The 17605-nt window shown below is 56.0% G+C and overlaps 4 protein-coding genes across 4 annotated transcripts; 3 read left to right on the plus strand and 1 right to left on the minus strand.

Moving 5' to 3' along the window:
- Window positions 1–774: 774 nt before the first annotated feature.
- Window positions 775–4092, plus strand: E0L32_011171 (uncharacterized protein; the record flags this gene model as incomplete). The annotated part of the gene is made up of 1 exon (XM_031133870.1): window positions 775–4092. One exon carries the CDS (start codon window positions 775–777, stop codon window positions 4090–4092), a length of 3318 nt encoding a protein of 1105 aa, XP_031000809.1.
- Window positions 4093–6395: 2303 nt separating this feature from the next.
- E0L32_011172 (uncharacterized protein) lies at window positions 6396–8085 on the plus strand (the record flags this gene model as incomplete). The annotated part of the gene is made up of 2 exons (XM_031133871.1): window positions 6396–7201; window positions 7800–8085. The coding sequence occupies 2 exons, from the start codon at window positions 6396–6398 to the stop codon at window positions 8083–8085; spliced, it is 1092 nt and encodes a 363-aa protein (XP_031000810.1).
- An 840-nt stretch (window positions 8086–8925) lies between these two features.
- On the minus strand, window positions 8926–10470 carry E0L32_011173 (uncharacterized protein; the record flags this gene model as incomplete). The annotated part of the gene is made up of 4 exons (XM_031133874.1): window positions 8926–8980; window positions 9052–9182; window positions 9241–9484; window positions 9557–10470. The coding sequence occupies 4 exons, from the start codon at window positions 10468–10470 to the stop codon at window positions 8926–8928; spliced, it is 1344 nt and encodes a 447-aa protein (XP_031000811.1).
- A 4062-nt stretch (window positions 10471–14532) lies between these two features.
- On the plus strand, window positions 14533–17378 carry E0L32_011174 (uncharacterized protein; the record flags this gene model as incomplete). The annotated part of the gene is made up of 2 exons (XM_031133875.1): window positions 14533–15537; window positions 15609–17378. The coding sequence occupies 2 exons, from the start codon at window positions 14533–14535 to the stop codon at window positions 17376–17378; spliced, it is 2775 nt and encodes a 924-aa protein (XP_031000812.1).
- Window positions 17379–17605: the final 227 nt, after the last annotated feature.

Consider the following 17605-nt stretch of genomic DNA (forward strand, 5'->3'; position numbering starts at 1 on the left):
TTGCTGGTAATTCGCCAGGTACCGGCCCCATCCTGCTCGCCTCCTCCTTTTCTCGTCATGGTCACAGCAACTTGTCTAACGTTCCCTCTGGGCCGTGGCCAACAGATCCCCAAAAGGGAAAAGGTTGACGTAAAAGAATCCTAGCCGATCTTTGGGAGGCCTCTCCCGTACCCGGTTCGCATGGCTATCATCAAGGGGAATCATATGAGGGATTTGTCCTGGCGCCTACGTAGTTTGTCCGCTCCCCACAACACCAGTGATGCGTGGTATTCTGCCCTCAGAGCATCATTTTTCAGTCTAACCAGATACTCGGCATAAGGAAATGGCACGGGTTGCAGGCATTCTCATCATGGCAACTCGCGGGGCCTGTGACCACGAAAGACTTAAAGAATGCGCGTTCGTGGACGTAGATTGTAGCAAGTCCCTTTTCTGTGCCGAAAGTAGGGACGATACTACGCAGGATACTTGTGCTCGTTCCATTCCAGAGCACTCAAACCTCACCACACAGCTATCCTCCATCAAGTACATCTCTTCGGGCTTGACTTTGCAAACTGTAAGTCGCTTCTACCAAGGGAAAGCCAATATCCTCTGTGTTGCGTCTTGGCCTTGCCGCCCCTTTTGATCGCCCCTATCCCAGGCTTCCTTTCACACCATTATCTCAAAAACCCTCGTGCAGTGTATGAACATCCAGGCATCGACCACTCTTACTTACTAACCATTGCCCTTGCCCGTCCAGTCACGGTTCCCCCCAGTCACAGAAAAAGCCTCTGAGAAATGGCCGCCGACGACGCTCCCACGGGCAGTGACGCGGACCCCGACCCGGAGAGCAACAAGGACTTGCGCATCACCTTCCAGCAGGGCATACATGGCGCAAGCACTGCTCAGGATGTTACCACCCAGGACGGCAGCCGAGGACGCACCTCGCGCTCCATATCCCGCAGGCGATCCATGAGCCGTGACTCGTCCACCCGTCCTCCAGCGTCCCCTTACACTGGTGTGCAGATCGAGTACCGCACCCTCTCCATCCACGTGTCGGAGAGCCGCAACGTTGTTGCCGCAGACGAGCCCAAGACCGATAAGATCAAGGGAGACGACAAGGAATACTTTGCCAACCTCACTTTTCATGAACTGGGTATCGACCAGATATGCCAGCAGCTCAACGTTTCGCAGGCCCAAGGCCTGTCCGACTCGTCGGCTGCAAATCGCATACAGCGAGACGGCAGGAACACCCTTCCAAAACCAAAGACCAACTATACCAAGAAGCTTGTGGGATACGTATTTGGCGGATTCTGCTCGGTCCTCTGGGTCGGCGTCATTATCTTCTTCCTCTGCTGGCGGCCCCTGAGCGACCCTCCCTCCGTCACCAACCTCGCCCTTGCCATCCTGGTCATCATTGTCATTATTCTCCAAGCCGGATTCTCTGCCTTTCAAGACTGGTCGACCCAGCGCACCATGAAGTCTATCACAGACCTGCTACCTGCAGATGCTTTGGTCGTTCGGGAGGGCCAGCTGATCAAGATACCCTCTACCGAGCTCGTCAGCGGTGACATTGTTCACTTGACCATAGGCAACAAGGTCCCAGCCGACATGCGTCTCTTGTCCCACTCTGGCGACATTCGCTTCGACAGGTCTGTATTAACGGGCGAGTCGGACGAGATTGAAGGTTCGGTCGACGCCACGGACGCAAACTTGTTGGAGAGTCGTAACATTGCGCTAATGGGCACGCTCGTGGTCAACGGGAGCGGCGTCGGCGTCGTCATCCTCACCGGCTCGCGAAGCGTCATGGGCCGCATTGCGCAGGCCGCTGTCGGCACAAAAGAGCGGGCTACCCTGATCCAAAAGGAGATCTGGCGGTTTGTCCGCATCATCGTCTGCCTCACAGTGCTCCTGGCTCTCCTCATCCTTCTCACCTGGGTTGGATGGCTGAGGCGCGATCATTTCGCGTACATGAACGTCGTCGCCATGCTCAACAACGTCATGGGCTGCGTCGTAGCCTTTATCCCGGAGGGTATGCCCGTCGCTGTTGCTCTGACCATGATGATGGTGGCGCGCCGCATGAAGGCCACCAACGTCCTCCCCAAGGGTCTGTCGACCGTTGAGACTCTGGGCTGCGTCAACGTCATCTGCTCTGACAAGACTGGGACGCTGACTGAGAACAAAATGCACGTCAACTCGGTCGCCTTCCTTGATAAGCCAGTGGATCCGGACGAGGCCCGGCGAGTGCTCAATGGGACAGGGGCAGGGCCAAACTATCGCAAGCTCCACCAAGCCGCAGCCTTGTGCAACGACGCGACATTCGATCCGACCACGATACACCTGCCCATCGCGGACCGTCAGGTCCAAGGGAACGCCACGGATGCCGCCATTCTCCGCTTGGCTGCCGAGTGCGGGGACCACAGTGCTGTGGTCGCCTCGATGCCTCGTGCCTTTGAGATTCCTTTCAACTCGAAGAACAAGTGGATGCTCACGATGCATGAGATGCCGCTCACCTCTACTTCTCTCGCCAACGGTAAAGCGGCACGGTATCAGGTCTTCATCAAGGGAGCTCCCGATGTTTTGCTCGAGTCTTGCTCGAGCTACTGGTCTGACGAATACAACACCGTACGCCCGCTCGACTCCGGCGCCCGGTCGACGCTCAAGTCATACCAGGACCAGCTGTCCCGCAATGCCGAGAGGGTCATCCTGCTTTGTGAAAAGACGACGAGCCCCGTGAGCAAGCCAGGGACCAACGCCTTCAGCGACGAGGTCACGGCCTCGGCGCTGGACGACTTGACCATCGTTGGCATTCTCGGCATCACAGACCCGCCGCGCGCAGAGACCGCTGCCACTGTGGCACAGTGTCGGCGGGCCGGTGCCCGCTTCTTCATGGTGACGGGCGACTACGGCATGACGGCCGCGGCGATCGCGCGCAATGTCGGGATTCTCACCGGCTGCGCCGACCCAGATACCATCGAGACCATCCGGCAGGGCATCGTGCAGCCGGACGAGCTGCGCCAGGCTCGCGAAGCCGGCGACGGGCGCAGCCTGGTGCTCGAGGGCCGCTCCATGAGCGCGCTGACCTCGGACCACTGGGATGCCATCTGCGAGTACGAGGAGGTTGTGTTTGCGCGGACGACGCCCGAGCAGAAGCTGCGCATCGTCAACGAGTTCCGGGATCGCGACAATGTCGTGGCTGTGACAGGGGACGGCGTCAATGACGCGCCCGCCCTTCGCGCTGCTGACGTGGGCGTAGCCATAGTCACTGGGAGCGATGTTGCGATCGAGGCTGCGGATCTCGTTCTGCTGGACCGTTTCGACTCGATCGTCGATGCCATCCGCCTGGGTCGCCTCGTTTTTCAGAACCTGCAAAAGGTCATCTCCTATCTACTGCCGGCCGGCAGCTGGTCCGAGATCTGGCCCGTGCTGGTCAACGTCTTCTTCGGCGTGCCCCTCCCGCTGAGCTCGTTCCTGATGATCATCATCTGTGTCTTCACCGATCTCTTCATGTCGCTGTCCCTCATCATGGAGCGCGAGGAATTCGACCTCATGTCTCTACCTCCCCGCCGCGCCAAGAAGGACCACCTAATCACCTCCAAGATTTACATTCAGGCCTACCTCTTTACAGGCTTCATGGAGACGTGCACGGCACACGCCATGTTCTTCCTCTACATGTGGCAACATGCGGGCATTCCCATCAGCGAGCTGTTCTTTCTATTTGAGGGCTACGATGAGGGATTCCACGGCTACAGCAAGGACCAGCTGACGCAGTTCAACGCCACGGGTCAGTGTGTCTACTTTGTCACACTCGTGATCCTGCAGTGGGGCAACATCCTGTCGGTGCGAAGCAGACGGGTGAGCATAGTGCAGGCCGATCCGTTTACGAAGAAGCGGCGCAACCCGTGGTTGATTGCCAGCATCCTGATCAGCCTTGCCATTGCCATCTTCGTCACCGAAGTGCCTGGCATTCAGAATCTCTTCGGCACGGCATCTGTACCTATCAACTTTTGGCTGATTCCGCTTCCGTTGGCTTTGGGTATCCTGGTCATGGACGAGATTCGTAAGCTGGTTGTCAGACTGTTCCCCAAAGGTCCAATCGCCAAGATTGCATGGTGACAAGCAGTTTGGCCATTGGCAGGTGACAGGAGGCCATCGGATCTTGAAGTTAGTCTCGACGCAGCTGCTGCCTCCAGACGGAAGTAATTGAGATGCGCGCGAGCTTTTATGGTTACACTTGGACGATTTGTATTGAGTCTATTCTATAGCAGCCGGCGCCATCTTGATTGGCAGTTTTGATCAAAAAGGACATCAGTAATGGCCGTACCGAAAGAACCTGAACAACCAGAAGCAAAAAAGCAAGAAGAACAAAAAAAAAAAAAAACACCAGCCGTTTAAGAGTTAAACCAAAAGGGCTAGTTGTTCTCTCCTCCAAAGAATATCGATTCAGCCACGAACAAAGCGTTCTTTCCTGGTCTTGGGCTCAGATAGGAGATACAATAATAGTCTAATAGCAGCATTCCCGAAACCTTGGTCTTCGTCATGAAAGGGTATTGTGCACCTGGGAGCCCTCTAGAACGATAAGACTAGGATTTGCAAACCATGAGGCAGTATAGAACAACCAGCTATTCGAATGCCGCGATAGTCTTTCGCTCGTCAGAATACCGACCCGGGACCAACTTGGAGCGGTCAAATCAGAAAACAGGATATGCATCGATGAAAGGGCCGGCCCGCCGTGCCACAGCTACGCATCGCTTGGACGCGAAGATTCGACGACCTGCAGTAGCGCGCTGCCGTAGCCCACTTACGAAAGGGAGAATTGCCACTGAAACTTCCTACCTTTACTCATCAGAGGGCAAAGGAGACGAAAACTGTCGGTGATGGGACGAAATCCGTGCGCGAGACTTGATAAGGTCTTCTGATTCGGTTGGTCATAACCTGGGACCTAGGTCTGTCGAAACGCTCCATCCTCCAGGATACCCGACACGATCATCGGTCTCGGGGTTTACGGCAAGCCACGAGGACAGTTCATTGCGAGGCCACGCCGAACATGTCCCCTTCAACAGCCCCAGTGCCGCTGCCGCCCTCCATCACAATCGATCTCATCACCTTCCAGATCGGGACACACCCGTTGCATCGCTAGAAAATGCTCCATGTGCCAATCAGGTGCGGTGAGTAGCCGACACCGGCACTAACACACCCATGCTGACAGGGATCCTCCAGGTGCATCGTCATGGACCGAAGAGGTGTCCCTACATCTAAGTACTTGTACGTGTCACTTCTGGCACTTTTTACTTGCAGGTCGCGCGAACTCCCCTCTTTGATGAGTACGGTGTACCCCTCGCGGCTGTTGGCGCAACCAAACAGCATATCATCTCACATGCACTGGCGTAGATCAGTTGCAAGCTGCGAAACGGTATTCAGTTCAGCCGGAACGAAGGTCATTGGATTAGCAGATTGCTTACCAGACTTCCGGATTTCAAGTTCCATTCTCTCAGCCAGAGTAGGATCACTGCTGTGGGTCGTAGATGTAGTGACGGAAACCCAATCTGTAGCGCGATTGCATGGACTGTCGGACGAAGCGAACCCCAGCCAAGCTGTGAGCCAAGACCGCAAAAGGCTTGATTTGACGTGTTGGCCCAGCCTGAGACACCGGCACAGGCATCAATGGCCTTGGTGGCAGGGACAGGGTCGCATTCTACTCCCAGATGCCCCCCTGCGCCTTATCTTGGCATGGTTTGCACACATTCCCCCCCGTGCTCGGTCTTGTCAGGTCTCCCGCCATCTAACTGACTGGAATGTCACCTTCCAGAACTGCCAAGCCTCATGGCACGTTTCCTGCGCATGTGGTTCTGGTGTGCTCACTCGACGGGAGCGCCTCGATTCGGTCCTGTTTCTTCTTTCGGCCCAAGCTCCTGCAATATTCAGAAGCGCCGATGTTGACCAGGAACAAGGCTTGCAGTATTTGATCTAGAAGGACTGATCGCCACAAGCACTTCCGTAATCGGCCGTCTCGTGCAGGTCATGACTAGGCAATCCTCGTCCATGAGACCACCAGCACGTCGCGCCCTGAGTGCGCCTCGCGGTGATAGAGGCAAGATCAGGAAGGTATTTCTGTCTAGGACGTGGCCATCTGCTACGGGGCTCGCTACGTAATCAGTGCTCAACCTGGAAGGAGGGAGGTTTGGATGTCTCTTGATATGACTTGTCCAGTCTTGCACCCAAAGTCGTTGCACCTCGCGAACGGGGGCGAAATCTCGGATTGTCTATAAGATCAAGTGTAGATCTCGACTTGAAATTTCGTGAGATAGAGCCAATAGGCAACACACACAAACTTGACCTCGACAATCGCCGTGCTTCTTTTAGACGTCGAAATCTCTGCATTGTAACGCACTGTGCCAACACTTCTCCAGCCAGCCAAGATGAAGCTGACCTCTGTCCTTCTCGCCCTCTTTGGTGCCGAGGCCGTTCTCGCCAACCCAGTGGTTCTTGTCCCGCGCGATTCCCGCGCCGCCAAGCGTGCGTTCCAGCGCAAGACAAGCCCTCCCATCCCCATTGCCGACGGCAACGTCTCCCTTGACAGCGTCGAAGGCAATGACACGGCGCAGGTGTCCTACTCCAGCAACTGGGCAGGTGCTGTTCTCATCGGCTCGGGCTACAAGTCTGTTGTCGGTACCATCAAGGTGCCCACGCCCAAGACCCCTAGTGGCGGCTCTAGTAGTACGACCTACTCGGCGTCGGCCTGGGTCGGCATCGACGGCGACACCTGCCAGACTGCCATCCTCCAGACGGGCATCGACTTCAACGTGAGGGGGTCCTCTGTCTCCTTTGACGCCTGGTACGAGTGGTACCCGGACTACGCCTACACCTTCTCTGGTTTCGCCGTCAGTGCCGGCGATAGCATCCGCATGACCGCCACGGCGACTAGCACCTCGGCCGGCAGCGTTAAGATAGAGAATCTGACCACTGGCAAGAGCGTGTCGCACTCGTTTAGCGGCGAGTCGGACATGCTGTGCGAGACCAACGCCGAGTGGATCGTCGAGGACTTTTCGAGTGGTGGCAGTCTCGTGCCCTTTGCCAACTTTGGCACTGTTACTTTTACCGGCGCCAGCGCGACAACCGGCAGCGGAACAGTTGGCGTGAGTGGCGCCCAGATCTTTGACATCAAGCAGGGCAACACTGTCCATACCGACTGCTCCGTGTCGGGCTCATCGACTGTGACCTGCAAGTACGTCTAAGCCTAGGAGATAGATTGAAGTTTGTTCTCTAGAGATCCAGATTAGGTCAACAATGCATGCCTCTCTCAGTTTGGCGCCTTCCGCCAACGACAAATCACCAAAAACACAGTTCGACAAAATCTACAGAGACTATGCAGATCGTCGAGGTTGAGATGATATTGTATACCGAGCTTCATTCAATTTTTTATTTTTATTTTTTATTACTACTATTTGATTGTTATGAGACCATGGACTTCTAGACAATTCTCAAGGGGAGAGTTTGAACATAGAACACATCCGGATAGGCTTTTCGAGTTATAGTGTCATTTGTATTCAATCTAAATGTTCATGGTCCAAAAACGACGAACTACTCTGCTTCCATCGTGGGCGCATGTAGGCTATAGCAGCTGGAAACGCCATCGTGCCCAGAGTTTATCTCCAAAGTCGGGCCTCCGGGGTGCACATCCTCATCGCTACCTTCCACAACTCATTCGGGTCCTCCAACTTTTCCGCTGGGGCTAGATCAGTTCAACTGGTATTTCTGATGTGAATCCTATCAGAGCGTACTCACATTTGATAAATACCCATTGAATTGTTTTGTTGTATCAGTCTGACCTTGAGTGTGCAACACACTGGTGCATTGCGTTCCTCCGTGAGAAAATCTGAAGCCCATAATGGCAATTGTCTGAACCTTGGAGACGAGCGAACCTGGGTCCTTGAGGGCGTCGTCAACCTTATCGCCGGCAAAACTGAACTGGACCTGACCATTGGCATGGGCAAGCAGCCTGACACCGCAAGATCTCAGAACCTCAACCGTCTTGCCAGCATTGATGCGGCGGGTGCCTACGGTTCGGGCCTTGCAATCCATGGCCTCCTCACATTCATTAAGGTGTGAGTGCGCAGTTAGGTTCTGGGTCAGTTACCATGATGAAACGGATCATTGGTGGTGAGTTTACAAGGATTTGATAAACATAAAGACGTAGGATTCTATTCAACGGTGTAAAAGAATGCTGAAAGGGCAACTGGCATTTCTGATTCAGAGCAGTGACACTTGTGAGTAGGCTGCAAAGGGAAGATGGCTTTTCTGTAAGTAAAGTGTGATTCACGATGTTGATAGTTGTTGACCGTGTTGATGACGAGACTGCAGATACCTCCGTGCGTCAATCTTTGATGTGCGATAATGCTTCGACCTAGGCTCTTTGCAGATTTTCAATCATTAACTTAGGTAGTAAACCACAGGCCACCGGTGTGCAGTGGCGACTTTGCTTGAATCACATCCGATGCTTACATACTTGTTTGGACTATTGTTGCACAAGGAAGAGTAAGAACAGCACGTAGGTAGTCGACATCAGAGGTTGACTGATTAGAGGCCCAAGCGTGTGGCCAAGCTCCAAGTATGTCAGAAGTCTTCGATAGGTGATTGGAGCCGATTGTTGTTATTCAATAAATATCACAAGAACACAGACCGTAATTGTTCTGCGTAATAGATTCAGATTTGCTCAGTGGAACGTAACTCTCAAGTCAATAGATACACGAAGATACGACAGCAGCGCACACTGCCTAACAGAGCAGCGCGCCTGCGAAGCTCGCACGTGGGGCCCATGTGAAGATGGCAGCTTTGTCTCTAAAAGGATGCCCTTGGTACAGCAAATCCAGCCCAGGGCTCGACTTGAGATGTACTATACGCGAGCTTGGTTCATCTACTGGACCACGCACGCGCGCTTCAGAAGTCCGCTTATTTGACGGTGGAACCGATAGGGCCGAAGCGGATGTTGGACCAGACGACCTTGCTGCGGCAGTGTTAGCGGCAAAATAGCAAGAGAAGCATACGGAGAGAGAGCGTAGCTTTGCGGGCACGTACGCATTGGGGATAGAGGCCTCGACGTCGGAGGGGACACCAGAGTCCTGGGCGCAAGGGCCACGGTCGCCGCCGGGGGTGCCGGCCTTCTCGGGAGGGTAGCTGGAGTCGAGCCAGAGCATGTTGGCGTAGTGCTGGCAGGTGACGGTTAGTATAAAGTGGAGCAGCTGGCCAGCTCGGAGAAGAACTTACGTCGTCCCAGATAGACATGACCAGTACCATGGGGACAGAGAGGGCCTTGTTGAGCTGGGGGAAGCCGCCGACCTCGGAGAAGCGGTCCTTGTCACCAAAGACCTGGAATTGCGTGCCGCAAAAGTCAGGGGTGATGCTGCTGCTCTTGGGAAGGCCGTCAAAGGTCGGGGCGGGGATCTCGATCTTCTGGCCGCCCTGAACGAAGAACTGGGTGAGCTTGTCGGTCTCGAACTGGGTGACGACGCTGTGCGGGTATCAAGTTAGCAGTGCCACTGGACCTCTCTGCTGCTCACAAGGCCAGACAGTCGAGACTTACGTGAACTTCTTGCTGGTGTCGACGGTCATGCCCTTGCCGTAGAAGTCCTTGTTGCCCATGCGGTAGGGGTTGTAGTCGCAGCCGTTGGCGTCGCACTTGCCGGCGAAGCGGTCCTCGGAGTATGTACCACCGCAGGTGTCGTTCTCGCAGACGTGGTACTCGTTGGTGGTGCAGGCGTGGGGGGTGAGAGCAAAGGCATGGGCGTTGGACTCCCATACGTCGATCTCGGCACAGCAGGCACCATAGGGGCCGACGCCGGCGTTGGCGTCGTTGGAAGACGGCTTCCATCCCTCAACGTTGGCCTTGCCACCGACGAACTTTAGATCGCGGGCGCACTGGGCGTCGCAGTAGCCGGTACCATACTTGGCGCCGGCCTTGTTGGACGAGTAGCTCTTCATACCACCGTCCGCCTCCATGGCGACAAAGTACAGGGCAGCGTTGAGGCCGCAGTCGACTGTGGACAGGTCGACATCAAAGGTGAACTCGTTGTTCATCAAGGTGAACATCTGATACTTGGAAGAGCTCTCCATGAGGTAGAAACGGGAGCCGATGTTGGTGCCGTATTCGTGCTTGGTGACAAAGGTCAGCGACAGAGAGTCGCCGCTGGCCTTGGCGCCGTAGGTCTTGCTGTAGTCGGCACCCTCGAGCTGGCACTTGGAAGCACAGTCGGTGGCGGTCTTGCACTCCGAGGTCCACTTGTTGCCATCGTAGCAGTTGGTGCCGGAGGATCCGTGTAGCCAGCGCCAGTTAGCATCAATGACGACCTCGCCGTTGACGGTCTGGCAGTTGCCGCCGCTGCTACACTTCTTCCAGGTCATCTTGGGATGGGTCTCGGTCTGCGAGGTGCCGACGCCCTGGGCGTTGACGGCGGCCAGCATGGTGGCCAGAAAGGCGCCGGTGCGGAGGAGCTGCATGGCTACGGCTGGGTGACAAAACACAATATTCACGTGGAGGAGCTGACACAAGGAGCGGAAGCCTTTGGAGGTGGCCGGACGGGTACAGATCGAAGATGGTGATGCTGGTGAGGATCAGATGCCAGGGGCTGGGAGAAAGGTACGGGCTTTGGCGGGCTTTTATAGCAATGCCTAGATCAGATGTCCGTTGACTGTTGAGCGTACCGGTGTTTGAGCGTCCCATCGGCCGTGGCCTCCGTCGTCCGGAATGGGTAACCCCATCTCTAAAGAGCAGTATCGGCAGAAACCATGGCCTGTTCCTGGGAGTGTGGGGCCCTATCCCCGGGTGATAGATTAAGAGATCGCCAGGCCAAAAAGCCTTCCATCAGATCTTCTGCACGGCGGTAGTACGCGCCCGGTGGCGTAGAGCTGTTGGTGGAATGGGGCCCCAAGCTCCCTGACCTACACGGCGCAATTGTTTCGGATCACTTCCATATTACACGTCTTGGCGCCAATTTGTCCGCCAATCTTTTCGTAGAAACCTCAAAGGGAGAGTGAAGGCGAGGTGCCAGCCTGTGCCGGCCCGTCTCCTATACAAGCCAGGCGAAGCGGTACATACTGAGCAGCCCCGTACGGTTGATCAAATCGGCAGTGAACAGCCGGTGCAGCTGAGAGGACATAACTACATCTGAAGCGGCCCAGATCCCCATGGGGTCAGTCAAGATCAGGCTAGATCCAAGACTGTCAAGAATCTCGCGCCGGAGAAGAGGGTGTATACGTGCGGGGATCGTTGATGGCAGTCTTTGGGGCTTGCCGTGGGGTGAAGCACCTTGCAAACGGTGCACGCAGGCGCGCGTGCCTGAGGTCCCACCAGAGGAATAGACTCCCAAGTTGGAGAAGCATAAGCACACAAGCTGCAGACCTACCGTATCGACGTGTCACGCCGGTAACAGCCAGGCTGGACGGGCCGCAATGTCATCTATATGGTGAATAACGCCGCGGACAACCTAGACCGGCCGGGTGCGATATTTGGCAGGTCGGGACAGCCACTGGGGTTGTATCCGGATCAATTGTGGCCAGAGTGAGTTGTTTACCGAGGCCTTGGCATCGAGCAGAGGCCATGAGGTCTGTCGACAGCCCGTTATGCGGTCGTTTGGAGCGCCGTTTGACCCACTGATTCGCCAGAGAGCCGGCACTCTCGGCCGGGGCCCGACGCCGAGCGAGCGGACCACGGCCGGCCAGGCGTCAAATTTATCGCGACAGATGTGCCCAGCGAGGAAAGTAAACAGAGAGAAAGCGCAAAAAACCGCCACGATGAGCCTCCAGTTCGATGCCCTATCACTGGTGAGCTGCCGTCTCACCCTGAGGGTGGCATTGGAGCCAGGTGATTGGAAGCCGGCTGCCAGCCAAGGGAGGACAAGACTCTGCAAGAGATTGCACGTTATTCGCTCCGGTTGAATCTACAATGAATCGCGGTCAGCAGCGAATGAAAAGCCGGATGCGGCGCTGCCCAGCACGAAGTGCCGGGATGCTGTTACAATGCCAAGACGAGGGGTAGTCTGGTGAATATCAGGCAATTAAGATACATTGGCCTCCGGATTCATACTTGGGTCGAGAAGCACAACCCTGGTTGGCTGCCTGTGGAGAAACGCCAAGGCAACCGAGCATGAAAGACCAGAAAGGAGGCCCTTGCTCTCTGTCATCAAGTCGCTCGGAGAAACAAAGGCCGTTGTCATTCATGCTCGACGCACTTGCTTCAGTGAGTGAGTGGCGCTGGCCATGACGATGCCGTAGCACCTGTAGATTAAGCGACAATAGACGTCAATCAGCGGTTAATTTGAGCCTCACATCGTGGGATCAGGGCTGGCTGGGCAACTATCTCCTTGGGCTTTGGGCTCCTTGCTCCCCGAAACAATGACCCCCTTATGCCTTTGGTTGCCCTCTGAGAATTCCCATGCTCTCAGGTGGCCAAGCTTCCAATCCACCTTCCACAAGGCTAGTTGGGTCTTGGCCACTGCGCTCGTGCTCGCCGCCTTTTGCCTGTACCAAGAAGCTCGACGTCGATCAGCGACAGCAGCCGCCCCTCCGCGCCCGGTGACTTCTCCCGTGCAGTCGCTGGCGTTTTGTGCGTTTTGGCCTGTCGAGAGTGCAACCCTGGGACCGAAAACCCCCCTGACCGGGTACAACGTCTTGGCGCTTTAGATGAAGATCTCGCAAGTCGCTCCCCGAAAGCCCAGACGAGCGAGCGAGCGACGGCGCGCAACGCACACTAGGTAGCGAGCGAAGTGTGATCGGCTCGGTAGGCCAGCCGTACAGCTCAGAAACCCGGGGACGGGGCTCTTTTGGGGCATTTTAGGTATGCAGAGCCAGAGACCCTGCCGCAGGACACGGCTCGGTTCCCGACAAACCCTGTTGCAAATGAAAGAGTTGGCGGGAAGAGATTAGAAGCCTTGGGGTCCTTGTGGAGATGCTCTGCATAGCCATGCGCTCATTCAGGACTCTTCCAAAGTTGCCTGTCTGGGACACAGCGCAGCACTTGCACCAGCGACCGCAAGCCGGGAGCATAGCCCACTCAGTCACTCAATCGATGCGGGACACGGGTCCGCTTTCATGGCTGGGCTCTGGATGGATGAGATGGATGAGCTCAAGCGATAGTGGCTGCAAAGGACGAAGGACTCCTCCCTTGGATCAGACACATCGCTGGAGCTTCCGCCGTGGGCCCTCTGAGAAAGTGACCAGGTATGGCTGGGACATATCTTGGGTTTTTGACGGATGGAACATCCGCCTGAGGCACACTGGCAAAAGAGAAATCTCTAATACCAGGGTGGTCGTTGTACTTTATAAGCCCTATACCGCTGACAGTTTTGCACTGCTGAAGTCTGGTCGATCATCAAGAGGGATGATGTAGACCACGACATGGGTCGGTCATGATTGCCCAAGACAAGGGTAGGCAGGCATAGTTGGGCAAAACGACGCAAATGCCAAGTTTGTTTGAAGTGCACCACCACAGGCATCTGGGCCTACGAGGCATTCTATCTGCTGTGCAGCCGCCATTATTTGGTCTTGCAGGAGGCCAGGGAGTGGAACGACACGCATGCTGAGGTCGCCAAGTTGCAAGGCTCTTCTCTGGGCTTGGTCAGTGGTCAGATTGGTCCCAAAAAGAACCCGTGAAGAAAAAGGTCGACTGACATGTAGGTGTTGGTTGTATATTACCAAGTAGGTAAGATTGTAATAATTAGGGCAAGCTCCAATGCCTACACGGTCAAATCTTCAAACGCGAAAGCGGACAGGGCGCTATATCAGACCGGCAAGCGGGTACACGCTTGCCATTGGGCCTTTTCTAGGTCTTTGATTTAGTGAAGATGGATGGCTGGCCGGTGGCGATGGGGATGGCGATGGAAATGGATGAGAGTGATTGAGTGATGAAGGGTGATGAAGGGTGATGAAGGGTGATGATGGGTGATGATGGGTGATCGATGACGGAGGGTTGTCAGACCAGCGAACCAAGCCCTGCAGCTGGGGAAGGCCACGTTGTCCTGTAGGCATTTTCTCAGGGACTGCATTTGACTTTGCTGACAAGCACAATCGTGAAATGGGCTGGAGTCCATTGTGTTCATTTCACATTCATGTTTCGATGAGAGTCTATGTACTATCCCTTTAGGAGCCGTAACTGCACTCATGTGTACTACGTGCCCTCTTCAGTAATCAAGATCCCTGTCAATCCCTGTCTGTGCCACTGTCATTAGCTGGAGATAACCTGGAATCATGTGACTGCAGTTACGGCTCTTCAAGGGATAGTTACGAGGTAACTACCTCGGTGATTGTAGATAATTAGGACTTTACGGTGCCAGGAGGAGGGCGGCGGCTCCTGGATTATTAGCACTGGAACACGTCCGATGGATGGCTAGCCTAATGTAGTGGAGCTGGAGGCTCCAAGGGCTCCCGCTGGGCTCTTTTATAGTGGGTGTGCTAGTGGACCGTGCCGAGAGTGTAGTGGGGACTGTCAACTGAAACCGCCCGCCCTGAGTCTCCAGTCCAGGGCAGTTGAGGCCTGGGCTTAACATCCACAGTTGAAATTGCACGATGGCCACTGGCTCGGACAAAGCTATTCCCACTCCGGGCGATGCCAAGTTCAATCAAATGTTCAATTCACATCAATTCAATGATCAAGTCGCAGCCAATTTGACGACATCACATGCCATCCCCTGCCGAAGCACCCATCCATCCTCACCCACCCACCCATCCACGGCTTACGGCAAAGGGCATAGGGCATCCGTCCACCTCTGCCCAACGACCCAGGAGCTTGCCTGCCCATCCCGCCATGCTCCGTCGTCGGCGATGTGGAGACAGTCCCTGAACAATGTCGACCCCGTCGCGGGCTCGGCCGGTGCCGCCGCTGTGTGCGCCCTCGTGTCGCAGCACCTGCACTCGAGGCAAGCTGAGCTCAGCTCCGAGCTGATCTGCTGGGCCGCGCTGCCTTTCATCTTCGCCTTTGCAAAGCAGTCCGGGCTCGCCGCCAGCGGCACTCGCGCGACGCTGTCTGGCAGCTTCCGGCCCCAGGCCACGACGACATCCCTGGGGTCGGTATGGATCGTGGCCCTGTGCGTCGTTCTTGTCAGCGTCTATAGGCAGGAGATCGGCGCTATCGCCTCCTTGCCCGCCTTGGTGCCGCTCCTGCTCATGGCCGAGAAGCGTTTCCGGTCCGTCGCGCAGTTTTCCCGCATGCTCGATTCCTGGTCGCCGTCGCCCTTGGTGCAGAGCGTCGGCGCATCGGCCGTCATCGGCCTGCTCGCCAGCCTCACCCTGGCCGAGTGGTGCCTTCGGCCGCTCTTCTACTCGGCCGCTCCCGCTGCCGCTCTCTACATCCTCTACGCTGCCCTCATCCCCAGGGATCCGGATTTGCCCTCCCTCTTTCCGCATCTCGACCTCGAAGATGCCGTCATCCCCCTCTCCGCACACACCGTCGTCATCTCGATCGCCGCCATGATTCTGCGCACCATCGTGCTCGGCTTCCCCAGCAGTGGCGTCATGTCTACACTATTCCTAGGCCTTGCCAAGGCCCTTTCTTGGTACTTTACCACCCAGACGGTAGGTCCGCTTGACCAATCGCCAAACTCAGCAAACACGTGTGCTTCACCTTGTCTAACCGCGCCCCTCAGACCCGCTACACTTCATGGACCATTGCTGCCGCTGTGTCCACATACGCCTTGTTCTCATCTGCCGATCTGGCGCTGTTGCCTTCGGATGGACAAGCGTTGACTTTCTCCATCATCTCCTTTCTCTCACTCAGCCAAGTGATCCATATGCTGCCTAGACAGTCCAAAGCAAGGGTCTTTTTGTGGCTTCTATGTCTGGCGTCACTAATACCATATCTGTCGAACCTGTCTGCCATTCGTCACGCCCGCACTTCGGCGCCTACAAATTTTGGCACCCATGCGCACCCCGTCGATGCCTTGATCCAGCGAGCCAGAGCAGACTTCGGTGCCGTTCTGCGCAACCAGTCCACGTCCCTCTCAGCCGCCCAGGATGAATACCGGCGACGCTATCGCAGGGATCCCCCGCCGGGCTTTGATGCCTGGTACGACTTCGCAGTGGCGCACCAGTCGCCCATCATCGACGAATTCGACACCATTCACCACTCTATTTCACCCTTTCTGCGATCCCTGAGTGGTGCCGAGTTCCGCGACACCATAAACGATGCCTACGACTTTGTTGGCAGCGAGCTGTGGCTCTGCTCCTTCTCGGGCAAGAGTGCCAAGACCGAATGTGGCCACTCCTACCGGACTTTTGACAGGCACATCAGCCTCTTGGTCAACAAACTCTTTGGGGACCTGCCAGGAGCGATACCGGATGTCAAGTTTCTATTCAACCACCTCGACGAACCCAGGGTGCTGCTTCCGGCCAAAATCGGAAAGGTGTATGGCAAGAGGCAATTCAGGATCACCGACCTGACTCACCAATCCAATTTCGACACGCTCACTCGATTCTGTGCCTCGCACAAGAAAGACAAGCCGTCCCGCAAAGGATACCAGGTCGAGCCCTTCGGCCTCCCGTTCGTGACGGACCGCGACGCGGCGATGGATCTCTGTCAGCACCCCGAGTATGCGAACATGCATGGACTCTTCATGAGCCCCTCGTCCTTACCCCTGATTGAAGGCCTCGTGCCTGTCCTGTCAACGGGAGCCCCTTCGACCATGGGCGATATCCTGTTCCCCACTCCGGCCTACATGGAGTCTGAGTTCCTGTTTGACGAGTCCCGCGACGTCGACTGGGACTCCAAGAACAACATCGTATACTGGGCTGGCTCAACCACTGGCGGCTTCGCCGACAAGCCCGGTCAATGGCGGTTCTTCCAAAGACAGCGGTTTGTCGAATTTGTGCAAAAGCTCAAGGGGCGCACGTACATGTACCTACGGGGGCAGGGCGGCGCCATCAAGAGCGTGGCCTCGTCGTTCCTCAATGGCCGACTATATGATGTTGCCTTTACGAGGTTCCTGCACTGTGACAGGAAGTATTGCCACGAGCAGAGCCTGTACTTTCGCACCAAGTCCTGGGCGGATAAGGACGCGCCGCTGAAATCAAAGCTCGTCTTTGATCTGGACGGCAACGGCATCAGCGGGCGCTACTACAAGCTGGTCGCGTCCAAGTCGGCGCCGTTGAAGCAGACGCTGCTTCGGGAGTGGCACGACGACCGCCTCATCCCCTGGGTGCACTTCATCCCGGTCAGCCAGAGCATGGAGGAGCTGCCCGAGCTGGTCTTCTATCTGACGTCGACAGACGCCGGGCAGAAACAGGCCAAGGAGATAGCCGATCAGGGAAGGGAGTGGTACAGAAAGGCATTCCGCGAGATCGACATGACCATCTACACCTATCGGCTGCTGCTGGAGCTGGCGAGACTGCAGGATCCGATGAGGGAAGCCGACCTGTAACATTAGGTTAACCGTCCCTGGCGCGCATCCGGACCGATACCCACTGTAGGATTTCTAGGAGCACGAATAGCAAGATCCATCCGCGTTCTGATATTCTGGCCCTGCCGTGCTGGTGAGGGTGAGAGACTGTTGAGCGGGAGCTTGAGTTTCGGCCCCCACGGACACACACACACCCAGTCAATACTGAAATCCTGTGTCGGATTCAATCCCTGCTAACGTGGTTGATT

This window comes from Thyridium curvatum (assembly GCF_004353045.1).
Source record: "Thyridium curvatum strain D216 chromosome Unknown NODE_100_length_135046_cov_87.379998, whole genome shotgun sequence".
NCBI classification, from domain to species: Eukaryota; Fungi; Ascomycota; class Sordariomycetes; order Thyridiales; family Thyridiaceae; genus Thyridium; species Thyridium curvatum.